The 15,807-nt window shown below is 47.7% G+C and overlaps 2 protein-coding genes across 2 annotated transcripts; both read right to left on the minus strand.

Annotated features, from left to right (window-relative positions):
• Window positions 1-1,281: 1,281 nt before the first annotated feature.
• Window positions 1,282-6,373, minus strand: slc34a2b (solute carrier family 34 member 2b). The gene is made up of 13 exons (XM_003973838.3): window positions 6,219-6,373; window positions 5,556-5,607; window positions 5,358-5,471; window positions 5,137-5,265; window positions 4,869-5,012; window positions 4,667-4,778; window positions 4,383-4,578; window positions 3,832-3,927; window positions 3,463-3,574; window positions 2,968-3,135; window positions 2,646-2,762; window positions 2,443-2,567; window positions 1,282-2,246 (listed from the first exon to the last, which is right to left on the minus strand). The coding sequence occupies exons 2-13, from the start codon at window positions 5,599-5,601 to the stop codon at window positions 1,716-1,718; spliced, it is 1,890 nt and encodes a 629-aa protein (XP_003973887.2). The 5' UTR covers window positions 5,602-5,607; window positions 6,219-6,373; the 3' UTR covers window positions 1,282-1,715.
• A 2,803-nt stretch (window positions 6,374-9,176) lies between these two features.
• Window positions 9,177-11,130, minus strand: LOC101069690 (chymotrypsin-like elastase family member 3B). The gene is made up of 8 exons (XM_003973915.3): window positions 10,959-11,130; window positions 10,803-10,891; window positions 10,632-10,729; window positions 10,419-10,547; window positions 9,851-9,987; window positions 9,607-9,749; window positions 9,372-9,524; window positions 9,177-9,307 (listed from the first exon to the last, which is right to left on the minus strand). Exons 1-8 carry the CDS (start codon window positions 11,008-11,010, stop codon window positions 9,290-9,292), a joined length of 819 nt encoding a protein of 272 aa, XP_003973964.3. The 5' UTR covers window positions 11,011-11,130; the 3' UTR covers window positions 9,177-9,289.
• Window positions 11,131-15,807: the final 4,677 nt, after the last annotated feature.

Raw genomic sequence — 15,807 nt, forward strand, 5'->3', positions numbered from 1 at the left:
CAGCAGCAGGGGCAGGGGCAGCGTGGGTGGTGGCGTGGGAGGACACTGAGATTAGACAACATGGCCACACTGCTGTCGAGACAGCGAAGATGACGATGACGGTGCTGCCTGTGACTGAGCAGCCCACTGGTCACACGGCTGATTTGAATTGTTTTAGCGTGAACATTTTAAAGGGCTGCAATTATTCTACTTCAACAGCTGGTGGTCAAAGCCAACTGCACAGAGATTAGAAAATAAATAGACACAGGTTTGACAATAAAAATCTATAATTCCAGAATATTCATCCTAAATTTCCTTTTCTTTTGTTGCTCGCCTTTAAAATATCGTACTGACCCTACAATGATAAGTTTATATTTTTTCGTCCATCACAATACAAAAATTAATAACAGGTGTATTTAGTTTATGGGAATGCTTAATGGATTTGCATTTCTTATAAATAAAGAAGCAAAAGTATTTCACTTTCTTTCCATTTTTTTTTAAATTCAGAATTTAAAAAGTGTTCTTCTCCAAGTTTCCTGGATGGTTTGGAACTGTAGAGGAGATGAAATTAAACTAAATTTAATAATCAATAAATAGAGAGCTGCATTTAAAAAAAACAACAACAACCACACAGCAGATTGGTGCACGTTTGTATTTATTCTCAGAAAAGGTGCTTGTATGTCCAGTGTGGTTTATTTTGAGGTCTACAAAAGTTTCCTCACAAAGAACAACAGATTCCTTTGTCATGGCCTGACACGTGACCCCCACGAAAGGTCACGAAACACAACCACAAAACCTAAAAACAACAAGAAGAACCATTAATAACGCATTACTCTTCCTTGACACATTTTTTACAATAAGCGTTCCTGTCTATTTAAGCAACACTTCACTCTCTAAATCTGCCCAACCTGCACTTCAGATGTATTTGTTTAAAGATTTTACACCGAGACAGCACAGGTGAGTGTAGCAGGCTGTTCCTCGTTAGCATCGTGTGAGGCGAATTTCATATCTCCACATATAAATGCGATATTGACGTTTCTGTCCCTACCAGGCCGACTGTCTGCCCGAAGGAGGAAGCTATTACATTCTCAGAAGCAGCTTTTATACGGATCCTCCGTGACCTATGGATCTCCACTTTGACCGCCGTTGACCTGCAGTTTTGTAGCGTTAGCCGGGACGTGAGCAGATCTATATTGTTGAGACCCAAAGGAATCTTATACTTCATCGATAAACTCTGGGTAAAGAACTTCTGCTCATAACAAGTGTGTGTTTCTAACAATAGTCAGACTGATGAGACCCTCCTTTACAAATAATAATTTCTTTATTAACATACATTTAACAATCTTAAATACTGAATAACAAATATTTGAAATGCTACATTAAACTTTTGAATTTGAAAAGTTCAGAAAGAAGAAAGGAGGGTGGGGAAAAAGACTATTATATATATACTGTATATATATATATATTTTTTTTTTTTTTAAATCACCAAAAAGTATAAAAATAAATTCAGAACAATCCGGGACATTATAGTGGACACTTTGTCCGAATAATACGTTTTCCAACATACAGCACATGTGCACCAAGCCCGTCTCCGTCACCAGGACTCATACTGTCCAGCATTATGTGGAGTGTAATAATTACTGCAACACTTGAAATGCAATTTAAATAAGGAGAATTATTGAAAGTCTACAGCCAAACATGCATCGCGCCGATCTTCTCATTTAACTTTTCCTCATTTAAAAATGCGTCACGGTATCCTTTGGATCGTCGTCGAATGACATGGCTGGGTTGTCGTACACCTCCAGACTCCCTTTCCTCACGGCCTCCTCGTCGTTGCGCTGGCAGCAGTTGGAGCATTTGCAGCAGCAGCAGCAGCGGTTGCCGCAGAAGCCGAGCATGGAGGTCACCACCGCGTCCCAGGGCGCCAGCGAGTGCAGCGGCCGGGGCAAGAAGTCCCAGCTGCGCAGCACCTTGGGCAGGAAGCGTGGGCAGCGAGACTGCATCACGTTGACGACGATCACAAAGATAATCAGCACGACTATGGGCACGCAGACGCTGACCATGACGATCCAGCCGGCCATGGAGAGGCCAAACACGGACAGAGGGAGGACCAGGAAGCACAGGATGAGGTAGAGGATGGCGAACCAGCGGTATTTAGCCGTGCGGTTACCCAGCCCTCTAGCTAACCTTATAGGTATTCGCATGAAGGGGATTGGATACCAAATTAAGATACCCATGATATTGAAGATGAAATGGCAAAGGGCAATCTGTGGGGGGGAAACATACAAATATTAGATTTCAGCATCTCTTAGAGGAACTTCCAGGATCTTCATGCAGGCAAACCGGCTAATCTTTTGGAACCATGGATTCATTCGGGACATTCGGGCAAATGCTAAGCAAATGTAGGACAATGACTAAAATAAGCAGGGATGCCTCTTTTGTTTTTCTGTCCACATATTTTACCTGCAAGGAATCCGACAGGGTATCTCCTGGGCTCGCCATAGCAGCAAGTATAGAGGTAGTTGTAGTCCCGATGTTTGATCCCAGCGTTAGGGGATAGGCCCTCTCAAGGCTAATGACGCCAATCCCTGTGGACCGATAGTTGGGACAATGAATCAAATCGATCCCGTAAAAACAGCCAACTGGGTGCGGAAGGGTTTACTTACCCACAAGAGGGGTGATAGCTGAGGTGAAGACGGAGCTGCTCTGAACAATAAAGGTCATCCCTGCTCCCACCATGATTGCGATGTAGCCGGTAACCCAGCCGAAGGGGAACGGGAAGTCTGCAGGCAAACGGGGACAGACGTGAGCATCTGTTTCTGAGCTTTCTCCGACACCTCTCAAGACAGACGGACCAGGAGGTGGGCCGGAAGCTACAGGAAGGCTGCGCCTGCGTTGCTCATCGAGCATCACCACAAGGCCGATGTGCCGACTATCAACCAGGCTGCCGCCAGCGTCCCTTCGACGCCACGCCACCGTCAGGTTTACCTGTGTTCAGCACCTTCTTGATGACCACCGCCACCTGGCCCTTCAGCATGGAGTTGAGCAGCTTGACGATGAGGATGAGGCAGGTACAGAGGAGCAGCAGAGACGCCGCCAGCAGGATGAGGCCGACGGCCAGGTCTGGCAGCGTGGTGTAGGCGAAGATGTGGCTGCCTGTGGGGGACGATCACATGATCACTGGTTAGGAAGGAACAAACCCTCGAACAAGACAACGAGCACCCTGAGGAGCAACTTTCTTTTTGCACAAGGGAACAATAAATTTGGTGGTCATGTGGCTCTCAGCTGCCTCACGGAGTCGGTATGAATAGACCTATTGAGCAGTGAGGTGAGGGTATGCGCCCCTCTACTGGAAACACTCAAAGGTGGTCATTGTCCGACCACCAGAGGGTCCGGATGAAGGAGTTTGTTGGGTATCATGTTTCCCTTCAGGTGCTTTTTTTTTTAAAGGCGCAGGTATTTTACTGAGGCAGTTATGCTCACATCTCTCAATGTTGTTGGTCATGGTGACGTTCTGCTCCGCCCAGAACTTGCCGCCGTCCTCCCAGCACGCTGTGTAATTAACGCAGCTCTCCACCGACACGTTTTGTAACACCTGCCGGAAGATCGGAGGAGGGAGAGAGAAGCTTTAAAAACAACGACCTTAACGTTCAACCTTTGATTAAACGGCGTGTTCAGAGTGATCTAAGAGCAGAATGAGTGCGGTTGAAGCCAGGGGACAAAATCAGTCATTAACAGGGGGGGGGGGGGGGGGGGCACAGGTCACTGCAGCTTCATCATGTGTTTTTACTGTCGCTCTGTTGGCCAAACTAATAATTCATGCACGTGATGCGGCGCTTGTTGATGCGTTACCTTATACTTCTCCACTGTGCACCAGAATTTGATCAGGCTCTTGTTTCTGGCTCCTTCGTCACCCGTAGCGAGGTCATTGATGACCGATTTATCCAACTGTGGACGAAAATAAACAGGATAAAGACGTGACTCCGGTCCTGGTTTCAATGACACAAACACCCAATAAACGGCTTCGCCGTTAATATAAACGTAGGGACATAAAATGCTCACAAATCGAGATAAATGCAAGTTTGATGAACTGCTATTGCGCAACATTGTGGTCATGATGATGGTGATCGGCGTAGGCTGTCGCTAATGTTAGAGGAACACACCACCATGCTAACTGCCAAGTTTGATGCATTAAATCTGGGATCAAATTTGAGGATTTATTAACGCACAGAAGCACATTAGCTCTTCACGTAGCCCATAATGACATCATCCTTAATACGGGAACGTTAGTGTTGCTTCATCTTGACGTCTGAGGCTTGTGTTTGGAGGCCTTTCAGGACAATAACCGACTCAGCACTTCAGTACCCAGATGATAAGCAGCACCCGAGACGGCGCATCTCTACCTGAATGATAGAGTCGGTGAGAGGGTCCGTGATGACGTTCAGCAGGTCCGGGGCATCCTCGCCACTCTGGATGTTGAAGGACGTAATCAGGAACTGGGTGAACTTGTAAAGAACTCCTGTAGCCACCTCCAGAGGCAGAAGGATCAACACCGACAGCCAGTTAAAGAAGTCGTGGACGGTCGCCCCAGCAAAGGCCCTAAAACCAGATCGAGGCGTCTTGACCGGGAACCAGCAGCCGTTTGAGTTATTACAGTGTTCGTGTGAACCGACCACGTCTGATTTACCTGCGGAACTCGTTTCGATCCCCCGCCTGCATCATGGCCACGATGGTGTTGGTGACAGAGGTCCCGATGTTGGCGCCCATGATAATCGGCACCGCGGTCTGGACATCCAGTACTGGAACAGAGAGGCAGTGGCCTGTAAAACGTGTACATATGCGTGTGTGTGTGTGTGTGTGTGTGTGTACACGCGTGTGTACTAACGTACTTCCAGAGGACACCATGCTGACCACAATAGAGGAGGAAGTGCTGGAGCTCTGCACGAGCACGGTGACTAACACCCCGATCACCAGCCCAGCCACAGGGTTGGCCAACACCGCATTGCCCTGGAAGATGTCACCAGCAGCTTTGCCTACACACAAACACCCTCTGGTGAGGAACATTACACAAGAGCCGGCATTACCAAGTCAATAAATCAGGCGTGGGCGCTGATAAGGAGTGACTTTTTCATGGATTTCCTTTAACTGATTCTTTACCTCCCACTAACTGGAATGCAGAGCTGAGAATATCCAGCGAGCAAATGAACACGTAGAGAAATCCAAGCAGCAGAATTCCCTTCCCGATACCCGTAAGAACTCGCAGAATCTTCCCGCGGGTGTCCAGGTCTGCGAGGAGAGACATACCACGGCATCAGGCCCGTGCTTCAGGGCACAGCCTCACGCTGGGCCGTCCCAGCAGACCAGTCGGCCCGTCTCACCTGACCACTTGATCCCAGTGTCTATAAGATCTGGGAGGTCCCAGGGATCGTCCGCGTCCACGAGATCCATGGTGGAGCGAGCCGGAACCACATCCTTAATGGAGCTCTTCTCACCTAATGAAGTCAAAGCGTGGGGCAAAGTTAGGAAATGTGGCAGTAACACACTGGCGGGAATAATTCGAGAGAGAGGGAACGTACTGAGAGCGGCGGGGGAGACAGACTCTGCTTCAGGTCGGGGAGCCATGATCGTCTGGGCAACAAATGTTACGGATACATGAAACAACTTTGATCATCTGTTGGAGCTGCTTGTGCTTTCAGTTCTCTGTTCAAACCCTTTTCTTTCTTTCTTTCTTTCTTTCTTTCTTTCTTTCTTTCTTTCTTTCTTTCTTTCTTTCTTTCTTTCTTTCAACCAAGTATTTTGACTATTCCGACATTCGGGAATATTTTTGAATATATTATAAATTTGAATATGCTGCCTTTTCTCTATTAACTTCCTTCAACTATTCTCACTTTATTTTTTATAAAGTTTGAGCTCATTTTACAATTCAGTTTCACATCAGGCACAAAACGCTAAAAAAACATAGGTCTCATGAAACATTTCAACATTTTAACATGACATCTCAAAATAAGTTCTACTGTGAAATGATGTTAGCGTAGCTCTACTAATGGAAACCTAAATCTCCAAGATCAAACCTCTGTTCAGAAGTTTCTTGTGCATTAAAACACACACACACACACACACACACACACACACACACACACACACACACACACACACACACACACACACACACACACACAAATCCAAAGAATAAATTGAATTTCACGGATTCCAGAACTCCGTGCAGGGCGGAGACTCACCTGTAGCGGAGAAGCCGTCGGCAAGAAGCTTCTCCTGGATCACCTGTTGCTCACGCAGAGGCGGAACCGCTTTTATAGCTCCGTCGCGCCATCACACACGCACGCACACGCACGCCAGTGAAGCGATCAGTCCTCTCAGTTCAAAGGTCCCGCACACACACAGGCACACACGTACAGAGTGCAGCCGCAAGTGTGATGATGTAGTGAATTATGACAGCTGTCAGAGGTCAAATGCAGGACTTATTATGGCAGGGATTTCTTACAATATCGGCACTTGAAGTAGGATTAGAGCTACAGGTGATAGCATCCAGTATGTACAGATTAGAAGGCTGCTGTGAGCACCTTCACTCTCAGCCTCAGGTGAATTCTAGAATTAGAAATTCTGCCCCCTCGTGGTGGTAAATCCAAATATGTTTTCCTATCGCCACAGCACCTGCTCCAAAATTTTGTATTTGTAATTTTAAGTTTCACACACACACACACACACACACACACACACACACACACACACACACACACACACACACACACACACACTCAGCACCTGTCTACAGATCAGCCGGTCCAAACACAACACACACTCACACGCATTTGTGTCAAGCATGGACACACCAGCAGTCTTATTGCTCATTAGTTGAGGTTTATGACATGATAGGGCTGCAATATCGCTGTGACAACAAAGCATATTACATCTAAAATAAATGGTGTGAATAGATGTGAATCATTAAGCTGGAATGATCTCTGAGTTACTCCCAAAACTGCTATAAAAGAATTGCCCAGTTTAATGCTATACTCATAAAACCAGTTCAAAGAGTTCAAGAAAAAAAACAACATAATTTCTCAAGCATGGACAGTAAGCAGCGTATTTGATCTATGACGATGTAATACTCATGGTAATGATGTAATAACACAATGCTTATTCAGAGGCTTCATTATTTGCTTTCAGGTCATAAAATCAAGAGCTTTTGTACCAACGAGATACTTTAAAAACAAACCTGTAATTCAGGATTCTATATATCAGTTTCAGTGACTTGTGTATAGTGTAGTATATTAATTGTGATTATAATGAGGCTCTAATATTGGGGGTGGATCAACCATGACCTTGACCTTGTCAGTGAGGGCCAGTTCAGTCCTGTGCATGACAGATGTGTGACAGAAAGCAAAGCGTAAAAAACAGCTGAAAGCTTCTTCTTCTTTCTTTTTTTTATAATTCACCTAGTTATATATCCACTAACCCATTTGGTTCACTGTCATGGTCCTCCCCCACAGAAGACCCACATATGATGAAGGGTCAACTGAGACATACCTTTAACCTTTGGAATGCTGCCTTGAATTCTCCACCCTCAGACTAATATAAATACTATGCAAAGGCCCAAGTGACCTTTGTGATGGATTCATTTTTGTTACTCAACTTTGGTATTTTACTGTAACGCTCGTCTTACTGGACCGAGCAGAATGTGCTGCATTATGGCCTCTAGCCTCTTGGAACTAATGGTCAGAAGGTTGTTTTTGCTCTGGGAATTGTTGCGGTATTGAAGTCAATGATTGCCTACAAGGCCGCTGAGCAGATGCCAGTTATTGCCATGCTGGCATAGTCCACTGAGGGTCAGGGGTAGCTGAGGCCACCCCCTGCCGTACGCTTGTAGGCAGCCTGTTGTCACCCATAAAACTATAAAACTCTGCTCTTAGAACTCACCCAAACCAGCTGAAACTCCTGCATTGAAATAGAGCAGCTGCTAAATTTAGAAGTGAAGAAAGTTTACGCAGCTTTCTACGTGTCCGATCTGTGGCTGCATGTGTGAATTTTGCATTAAACCGTTTGAATCCGTAAATTTAGGTGGATTTATATACCACACAGCTGCACGCCTCGCTGTGCTGCTCACTAAGAATCACCTCACCTTACTGACCCTTGACCTTTATCTGGAGTGACAGAAGAACAGCAGCTGTAGCTCAGGTGGTGGAGTCGCTCGGGTGATAAAAGGATCATTGGTCCTTGTACTGCTCATGTCACTAATTGTGCTTGAACAGGATATTATTAAACAGTAACCATCTCCAGTGTATGAGAGTGGGTGACCGTTTATTTCTGCCGATGAATGGGCGACCCCGAGGTCACGTCTGACACCAGGACATAACTGAGTAAGAGTGTAGACCTTTAGACAATTTCCCTAATAAAATAGGAAGGCAAAATTCTAATAAAAATTTTAAATATGGGTTTGACAAGACTAAATCGAAGAAAATATGACCATGACTCAATTTAATATTTAATTTAATTTTCAAACACCAGCTGTTACCAAAGCCTGATTTTCTAATTGTAAGCCTGGCTAAAATGTATAACCTAAAATGCTGCTTTTCTTTCACCTTTCACTTACACGTCCTGTCCGTGACAATATCAGGTGAAAACTGCAAGTGAAGGCAACAAAATTACATCTGCGGTCACCTCTTCTTACCGCACTCCTCGCCACTTTCTCCCACACGATGGCGCTGTTGGACCGACTAGCTTTCGAGCGCTGAGCAGTTCCAACTAGTACCAGCAGGTGAAGTCAAAGAGGAGCCCAGACTGCCTCCTGAACACAAGACCGCGCTGAAGAGTGTGACAGTCTGGTAAAACATCTGGCAGATGTCGAATGATCTCATGCTGATGAGGGCATCTATGTTTACAGACCTGTCCAGCCTCTCTGCCATTAAAGAAAAGGGTCCTTTCTTGGGTCGTGTCCAATCTTTACACCAAGAAATTGGTCTTATTTATCAAATGAAGTCATAAACGTGTATGCTTGATACTGTATCGTGTCTCCGAAAGTTCTCAGGTGCAGCAGCCGACCCCTCATCTGGCCTGTGCGTTGCTGTTGCTGTCATGGCGATGTCGTCGACTACTGTGTGTTCAGCAGCGTCGGCCTTGGCCATGATTGAGAGAAAACATTGAATTCACGTCTTCGGTCTTCTTTTTACCACACAATAAAATATGAAGAGTTGAGTTTTTATTTCATTTTAAAGACGGCAAAATTTTCAGCACTTTATTTAGATGCCGAGTTTATTGTTAGATGCTGCGGTGTGAGCTGTGCATTATGGACTCCTCAGTAGTGCAGCATGATCTGTGGAGAAAAGAGGACGTTGGACGCTGGACAGTGGTGGTGGGGGAGAACCAGCAGAACTTACATCGCTGAGCCACTCTCTGAAGGCTGAGATGCGAGTGAAGACGGTGGGCTTCTTCACTTCATTGCAGGTCCGGGAAGAGACGAAACTGGTCACCCCGTGAACAAACCATCTACCGTCCTGACCCAAACAGTTCAGAGGACCGCCAGAGTCTCCCTGGAGGCAGGGAAAGGAACACAGGCTAAAGACTGACTTCCATCGCAGCTAGAGACACCCTTCTTTGCTCTTCCTCACGCACGTTGCATCCGGACACGACGTCTCCACCCGCACAAATCATGGTGGTCTTGACGAAGGAGCCCCACCAGTCGCTTTGGCTGCACACGCCGTGTCCCACCACAGGCAGCAGGGCCTGCTGCAGCTTGTCCGGCATCGGCCCGTGGGCTGTGGGGGGAGGACAGAACCAAACGACACGCATATCGTTCATTCAGGACTCGGTCCCGCCTGCAACAGAAGGGAACAAATCAGCGAAGCGGCGACTTTACTGTAAAGGTTGCCCCAGCCGGAGATGTAACAGGCCGTCCCGGGGGGGAGGAGCTCTCCGGCCTCCGGGAGGCAGGCCACCCCCACACTGTCGGTCATGATGGGGCTCTTGTCCAGCTTCAGCAGGGCGAGGTCGTTGCTGGGAGACAAACAAATGTCGTTAGACGTTGTTACAAAAGTTTCCATTCTGTTTCCATAATGTATATTTAACATTCTGCAGCGGTTCAGTGTGGATGCTAACGTCTGTTGGTGACCTGAAACTGGACACATTTCCACACAGTCACACCAATTAAAACCACAGGGTGCGTCGAGTTTGGCATTTTTACAGCTTCTAAGAGGAGCTGTAAAGTTTTACACTGTTAATGTTTATGTGGGGTGTGACTTTATTTATTCATGTTTATTTTACGTTTCACTGCAGATCTTTCAAGCTGCTTTTAGAAATATCCTGCAAAAAACATGGCAAACTCATTAAGCATACACACACACACACACACACACACACACACACACACACACACACACACACACACACACACACACACCCAAACACACACGTACAAGTAATCTCACCCATCAGCCACGAAGTCGATGTCCCATTTGGGATGGACAATGATGTGTAAGACATCTCTGATCTGCTCGGTGCCCTCCTGTGTGCTCATGTCGTGCTCTCCTAACACCACGCGGTAGATGTCTCCGGGCCTGTCACACACCCGTCGAGGGCTCTGATTAATAATCCCCGACGGGACTCGAATCACACAAATTTCTCATTTGGTGGTGCGTCACCAGATGCAGTGTCCGGCGGTCAGCACCCAGCGAGGTCCGACCAGGGTCCCTCCGCAGGTGTGATGGTAGCGGCTGCCGTGTTTCACCTGCAGGGAGATCTGAGAAAAGGCGCCTGCGGTCAGGGAAGAAGCGTGAGCCCTAAACGCTGCGGGGGCTCCGAGGCTCTGCTACCTGCCACGGCCAGCTGTGGGGGCGGGCGTCCTCTCCGTTCACCACCCTGCCGGTGTCGGGCTGGACAGCAGGTGTGCCACATCCAAAAACTGCAAACACAGGCTGAAATGCACAGAGTTCCTCGCTGAAGAGCCGCAGGTGTGCCTGGGTACTCACCATAGGCTGCCTGGAGCAGCAGGAGGCCAAACGTCCACGTCATGGCGTCCATCTGTCAGTATACTGGCTGTCAGTCTTCGTACACCACCTCAGGATGTCTGTCGGGGTTGCAATGAACCTGCGCACGCCCGTTATCAACGCTCGCTGCCGGCCGAAGCTGGGAAAACCTTCCTCTCCCGCAGATGCACCGGTTTGGGCTGCCAAGATGCGGAGGTGACCTTCAGCGATGGGAACGAACCTTTATCCCACAGGAGGGAAAGAAATCAAACAAGAGACGCAGCGGCGAGCGGCGTGCACGCGAGCTAATGATGCCCGGCTTGGCCGCTCCTGTTTTAGTTCAATATTCCCTTAATGTGCTGGGCTGATGTTGAAAAACCAGCTCATCTGAATAATGGGATCGAAAGTGCTGACTTGGCAGCGGCGATTCTCTGCTCTGCAGTTTCCCTCATGTCAAATTTCCATGTGTTTATGCGCTTACACACACACACACACACACACACACACACACTCTCCAGTGTGAAAACCTTTGCCAGGAGTTTCGGGGGAGTCGGGAATCTTCTGGTGGTTTGAAATAGTACCCAGACATGTAGCAGACTAACAAGGATGAGGTCATACTGAACATCTGCAGGCACCAGTAGATTCCTGTCAGAAACACTGGCCTTGACCTTTGACCCCCCCCCCCCCCCTCCCCCCACATGGTGCTGACCACTCTAGAGGTCGACGCCAAGCAATTTATGCCACAACCAATATTTTAGCATTTATCTGTAGGGAGACGTGAAGCGGGGGTCTAAAATAAGATCCAGCACGTATGCGTGGAACAAATTGTTCCTGGAGGGAGTTTGTGAGGTTTTGGAAAATGAGAGCGGCTGAGGTGGCTGAAGAGGGAGTGAAGGAAAGCAGGGAGGAAAAGAGGGGAAGCGGAGAACGAGAGGCGTCGGGTTCGGTGCCGGTTTCTTCCCGTGACCGCAGAGCTGCAGAACCGGACCCAAACACCGTTCCCCCGCTTTAATAACGGATACATTCGCTCAGACTGGAGCCAATTCCTCACTCCTGTCCCGGGGGGAGGTAATATTGGCGCTGCGGTTCTCCTGCCTGGAGCCTTTGTCGTGTTTTCTCAAGCGAGATAATTCTCTCCGCGCTTCGCTCTCGGGAGATCTATGTGTTGTGTTTGTGTAACAGAACAATGGGACGGTGAGACATTCAGGTTACAGCTCACGGTGAAGGAACCCACCATGCTGGCTCTCACGAAGGTCACCGCATTCATAAACCGGGCCTAAACACGCAGCAGCGTGTAGACAGGAGAGTTCAGACACGCTAACATGATAACTGAGGCCGCACGGCAGCATCGAGAGGGTTAAAAATGACCCCCAGCGGCCCAGATAATCCAAACACGTCGCGTTAATGATTGAAACGCTGGATAAAGTGGTCGGGCCGGTGCGTTATCAGCCTCTTGGAAACTGTTCCACAGCTTTTTTTTGCTGAGCTACACAAGTTTTTAGGGCTAAAAAATAAAACACCGTTTGAAACGGGAGCAGCGCTCCTCCTTATTCAGGAGAGATAAATGACCTGAAACACACCAGCGTCTTTTAGGGCCAAATACATCTCTGAAGGCTTTCAGATACATCAGAAATGTGACTGGCGCCACCTGTGGAAGGAGGAAGAGCTGCCAATTAGACCGCCGGGATGTAAATCACACTTTACTGCTCTGCCGACGTCCTCTGTTCCACCGGAGAAGAAGAACGTCTTTTCATTTATTATGTTATTTCATTAAAATTACAAAGGTCTGAGTGTGTGAGGGCAGCAGGAGCCTCTCTGGCCTGTTCGGGTCTTTTCTTCAACAGTGTTTGACGAGTGTGGAACAAAGCTTCACATTAGCCACAAGTTTACTTTAGTTGTTCTCTTTTCATCCTGATGTGGTCGAAGCGTCTGCTGCTGGTTGTTGCTGCGTTTCTCCTGTTTCTCCCTGGCTGAAGGTGACGGACCGTCTCCAGTCTGAGACCATTACGCCAGTCTTTCCTGTTCCCTAATGCGCGTTGTGATAAATGGGCTGCCTTTAATCTAATTATCAGAGCAGACGTTGGTCCTTTACATCTACTCAGCCATGAAAAGGAGAATCTAAAAAAAGGCTCATTTTCCACAGCAATTTTGGCTTTTTTTAAGCTTCTCAGTTTCTGGACTGGAGTCCAGGAGCCAAAAAAAGCAAATATCACACAACTTATTATATCAAACAAATATTAAACACCAATATGTGTGGAACGATCCAACGGATGGGTTTCATTTTCCCCGTTCTTTTACAGTTGGCTGCTTTTGAGCAGATCGGGAGAGTCGGGACTGAAATCAAAGCCAAGTGCGGTTGTGAAAACGGTGGCGTCCACGACAAAGGAAACGCCCCCGTCGTCGCTCAGGCAAACCAAAGAGGGCGCCTTTGTTCTCCGCCTCTGACTGACATCACTTTCACACCTCGTCTGATCGTTTAAGGGGACACCTCACACCGGGTCCCAAACAGTGGCTGTTTAACGGGTAATCGACTCCATTTGGGGGCCTTGAGGCTCCTGGTGAGCCCCCCCCCCCAGAGGACAACCCGCCGCCTAACGAGAACCGTGCTGCTTAAATGAAGAACAGTTTAGCCGCTGCTCTGGCTCGCATCTCGGGCCCATAAACACAGAACACTGGTCGTGTTCAGAGCGGGGCCCCTGTCATTATCCCGGCTCCCTTGACTCACAAATCAAACACGGGGTCGACTGTGGGCCGGAATATTCTACAAGGTCATTTTTTTAATATAAAGAGCAGCGAAAAAGAAACGTGCTTGATGTAGAAAGCAGCTCCAGCGGCCCAACAGGTGGAGAGCAGATCAGGGTCCGGTCGGGACGGGAACGTGACGAAGGCCAGCGTGACACTTTGACACCCAAATATGTGGCGGCAGATGGAAGCGAGTTCCGTTCGTCGGCCACTTTCAGAGGCCGCGCTTCTGGTTTTTGTGGGATTCGATTGGAGCGAGCAGATCGCTGATTTAGGGTCTGACACATCAAAAGGAAATTAACTTAATGAGGCTTAATTGCTAACTGTCTGTTGGCGAATGACCCCCAAACCTGCCTGCCGGGTTAAATCAGACCGCTCTGTGCTCAACACCTCCCACCCACAGCTCAAATTTGCTACTGAATTTAACACTTAAAGGAGGAATTTGGACGAGCAGCCTTGGAAAAAGCAGCGTTTCTCTGCCGCGACTGATGTGGGACGATTATCAGGACGTCTCTGGGTCCTTTATGTTCCCTTAAGGTCCCCAATGGTGTGACTATTCAAATAAAATGAGTGCCCTCACACAGCTCATTTCCAAAAGGTTTCTGCTTTCATGCTAGCCACATCGCTATCGGATCAGCAACATCAGTCTCCGCTCCAAACTGAAGGACTGTCAATGCTGGAGGAGTTGTGAAACTTTAATAAGCACTCAAAGACTCCAGGAGATGGACTCTAATATCTCTGCTGATCTTTGGACCTTCCCGCTGAAGCGCGTCTGCTTGAAGCTCACAATATGGAGCGAACGCTTGTGTTCCTCAAAATTAAAGAAAGACGGACATCCCTGGAGGTCAGGCTCTCTGCCAACAGCACACATTAAATTTGAAAAGAGTTGCCCCGTCAACTTATTTTTTAAACTTATCGTACACGTATGTGTGCTGTGTGAATGTGCTAACGCTTGCCTTTACCCACGTTAGATCAGCACTAACTAAAGTCCTGCATGGTCGTGAAACCTTGAATATCACCATGAGTAGCAACGTGCTAACTCAATTCATGCTAATTCAATTGAACTATGCTGTATTTATAGTGTCTGTTACAATCAAAATTGTCCTTTGCTGCTTTAGAGAAACCCAGAGTCTGACCCCCAAAACAAGCAACAGTTAAAGCAGGAAAACTTGCTTTTAACAGGGAGAAGCCTTGAGCAGGACCAGACTCATATGTGGGGACCCTGTTGCTGATGGTCAGGGTAGAAGGGAGTGATAGAACGGGGGGGCAGAAGAGGAGCAGAAACAGACACATTCACGTATGTAACAGGACTGAAAAGAAAGACCAGGAGACGCTGCTGCTTTCATTAGTTTTGCTAGTTTTAGCTTTAAACACCCTCCAAAATGCTTCACTCTTGTCTAAAGTACACTGCGAAATTTTTAATGGCTGCGCGTGCGTATTTGAACACACCACAAGCATGTGAGTGCTGGATGTTCTCTGTTGCGAGTGTTTCCAGGCCTGAATATGGTGGTTCTGGTTCTGGTGAGAGGGCTGGGTAACGCCTAAGAAAGTCCTCACAAAGATAGAAGTACAAGGATGTGTGTGTTTCAGGTTCATCATGGACCTGCTGAGCCTGAGGAGGTCTCACTGACACCTGCAACACTCCTGAGCGCTTTAATATACAGAGCTGGGAAGAACTCATAAATCTTTTCAGCGTGGCCAGCAGCAGCTAGAGGCCACAGACGGGTGGAGGCCTCTCCGCTTGGTTAATACGCCCAACGATAAATAATGGAGGTGTTTGTTGGCCTTTCAATAAAACTAAAGGAGCGTTCCAGGAGCGTGAGCCACACCGGAATAATCAGATGCTGGAACTGTCCCAAGCATCCAGTCCGACAGACACTTCCTGTCTGCAGCTGATTACGGTCTGGCTGGTGGAACGAAGGTGCGCCAGCAACCACAAGGTCAAAGGGCGCAACGCTGGGTGACCTCACGGTTGTTGAAGCTCCCACAAATGTGGTCAAATGCGCTGCAACGTCCACAGACTCTGACGCCATTTCCAGTTGTTTCCTCAGCTGAGAACACCTGTGTATTTATAACCCGACGCAAAGCGCTATATGAATATTAATAACCG

The sequence above is a fragment of the Takifugu rubripes genome, chromosome 20, assembly GCF_901000725.2.
Source record: "Takifugu rubripes chromosome 20, fTakRub1.2, whole genome shotgun sequence".
Taxonomy (NCBI): Eukaryota; Metazoa; Chordata; class Actinopteri; order Tetraodontiformes; family Tetraodontidae; genus Takifugu; species Takifugu rubripes.

Excerpts from the sequence above, each read along its gene's own strand:
- LOC101069690 (XM_003973915.3), bottom strand. The coding sequence starts at position 11,010 with ATGGACGCCATGACGTGGACGTTTGGCCTCCTGCTGCTCCAGGCAGCC. Across the intron at positions 10,730-10,802 it reads CCCACAGCTGGCCGTGGCAG|ATCTCCCTGCAGGTGAAACA; the intron begins GTAGCAGAGCCT and ends GCCTTTTCTCAG. Across the intron at positions 9,525-9,606 it reads ACGTCGTGTCCGGATGCAAC|GGAGACTCTGGCGGTCCTCT; the intron begins GTGCGTGAGGAA and ends CCCTGCCTCCAG.
- slc34a2b (XM_003973838.3), bottom strand. The coding sequence starts at position 5,601 with ATGGCTCCCCGACCTGAAGCAGAGTCTGTCTCCCCCGCCGCTCTCA. Across the intron at positions 5,472-5,555 it reads TGTCTCCCCCGCCGCTCTCA|GTGAGAAGAGCTCCATTAAG; the intron begins GTACGTTCCCTC and ends TGACTTCATTAG. Across the intron at positions 2,763-2,967 it reads CAAGAAGGTGCTGAACACAG|ACTTCCCGTTCCCCTTCGGC; the intron begins GTAAACCTGACG and ends GTTTGCCTGCAG.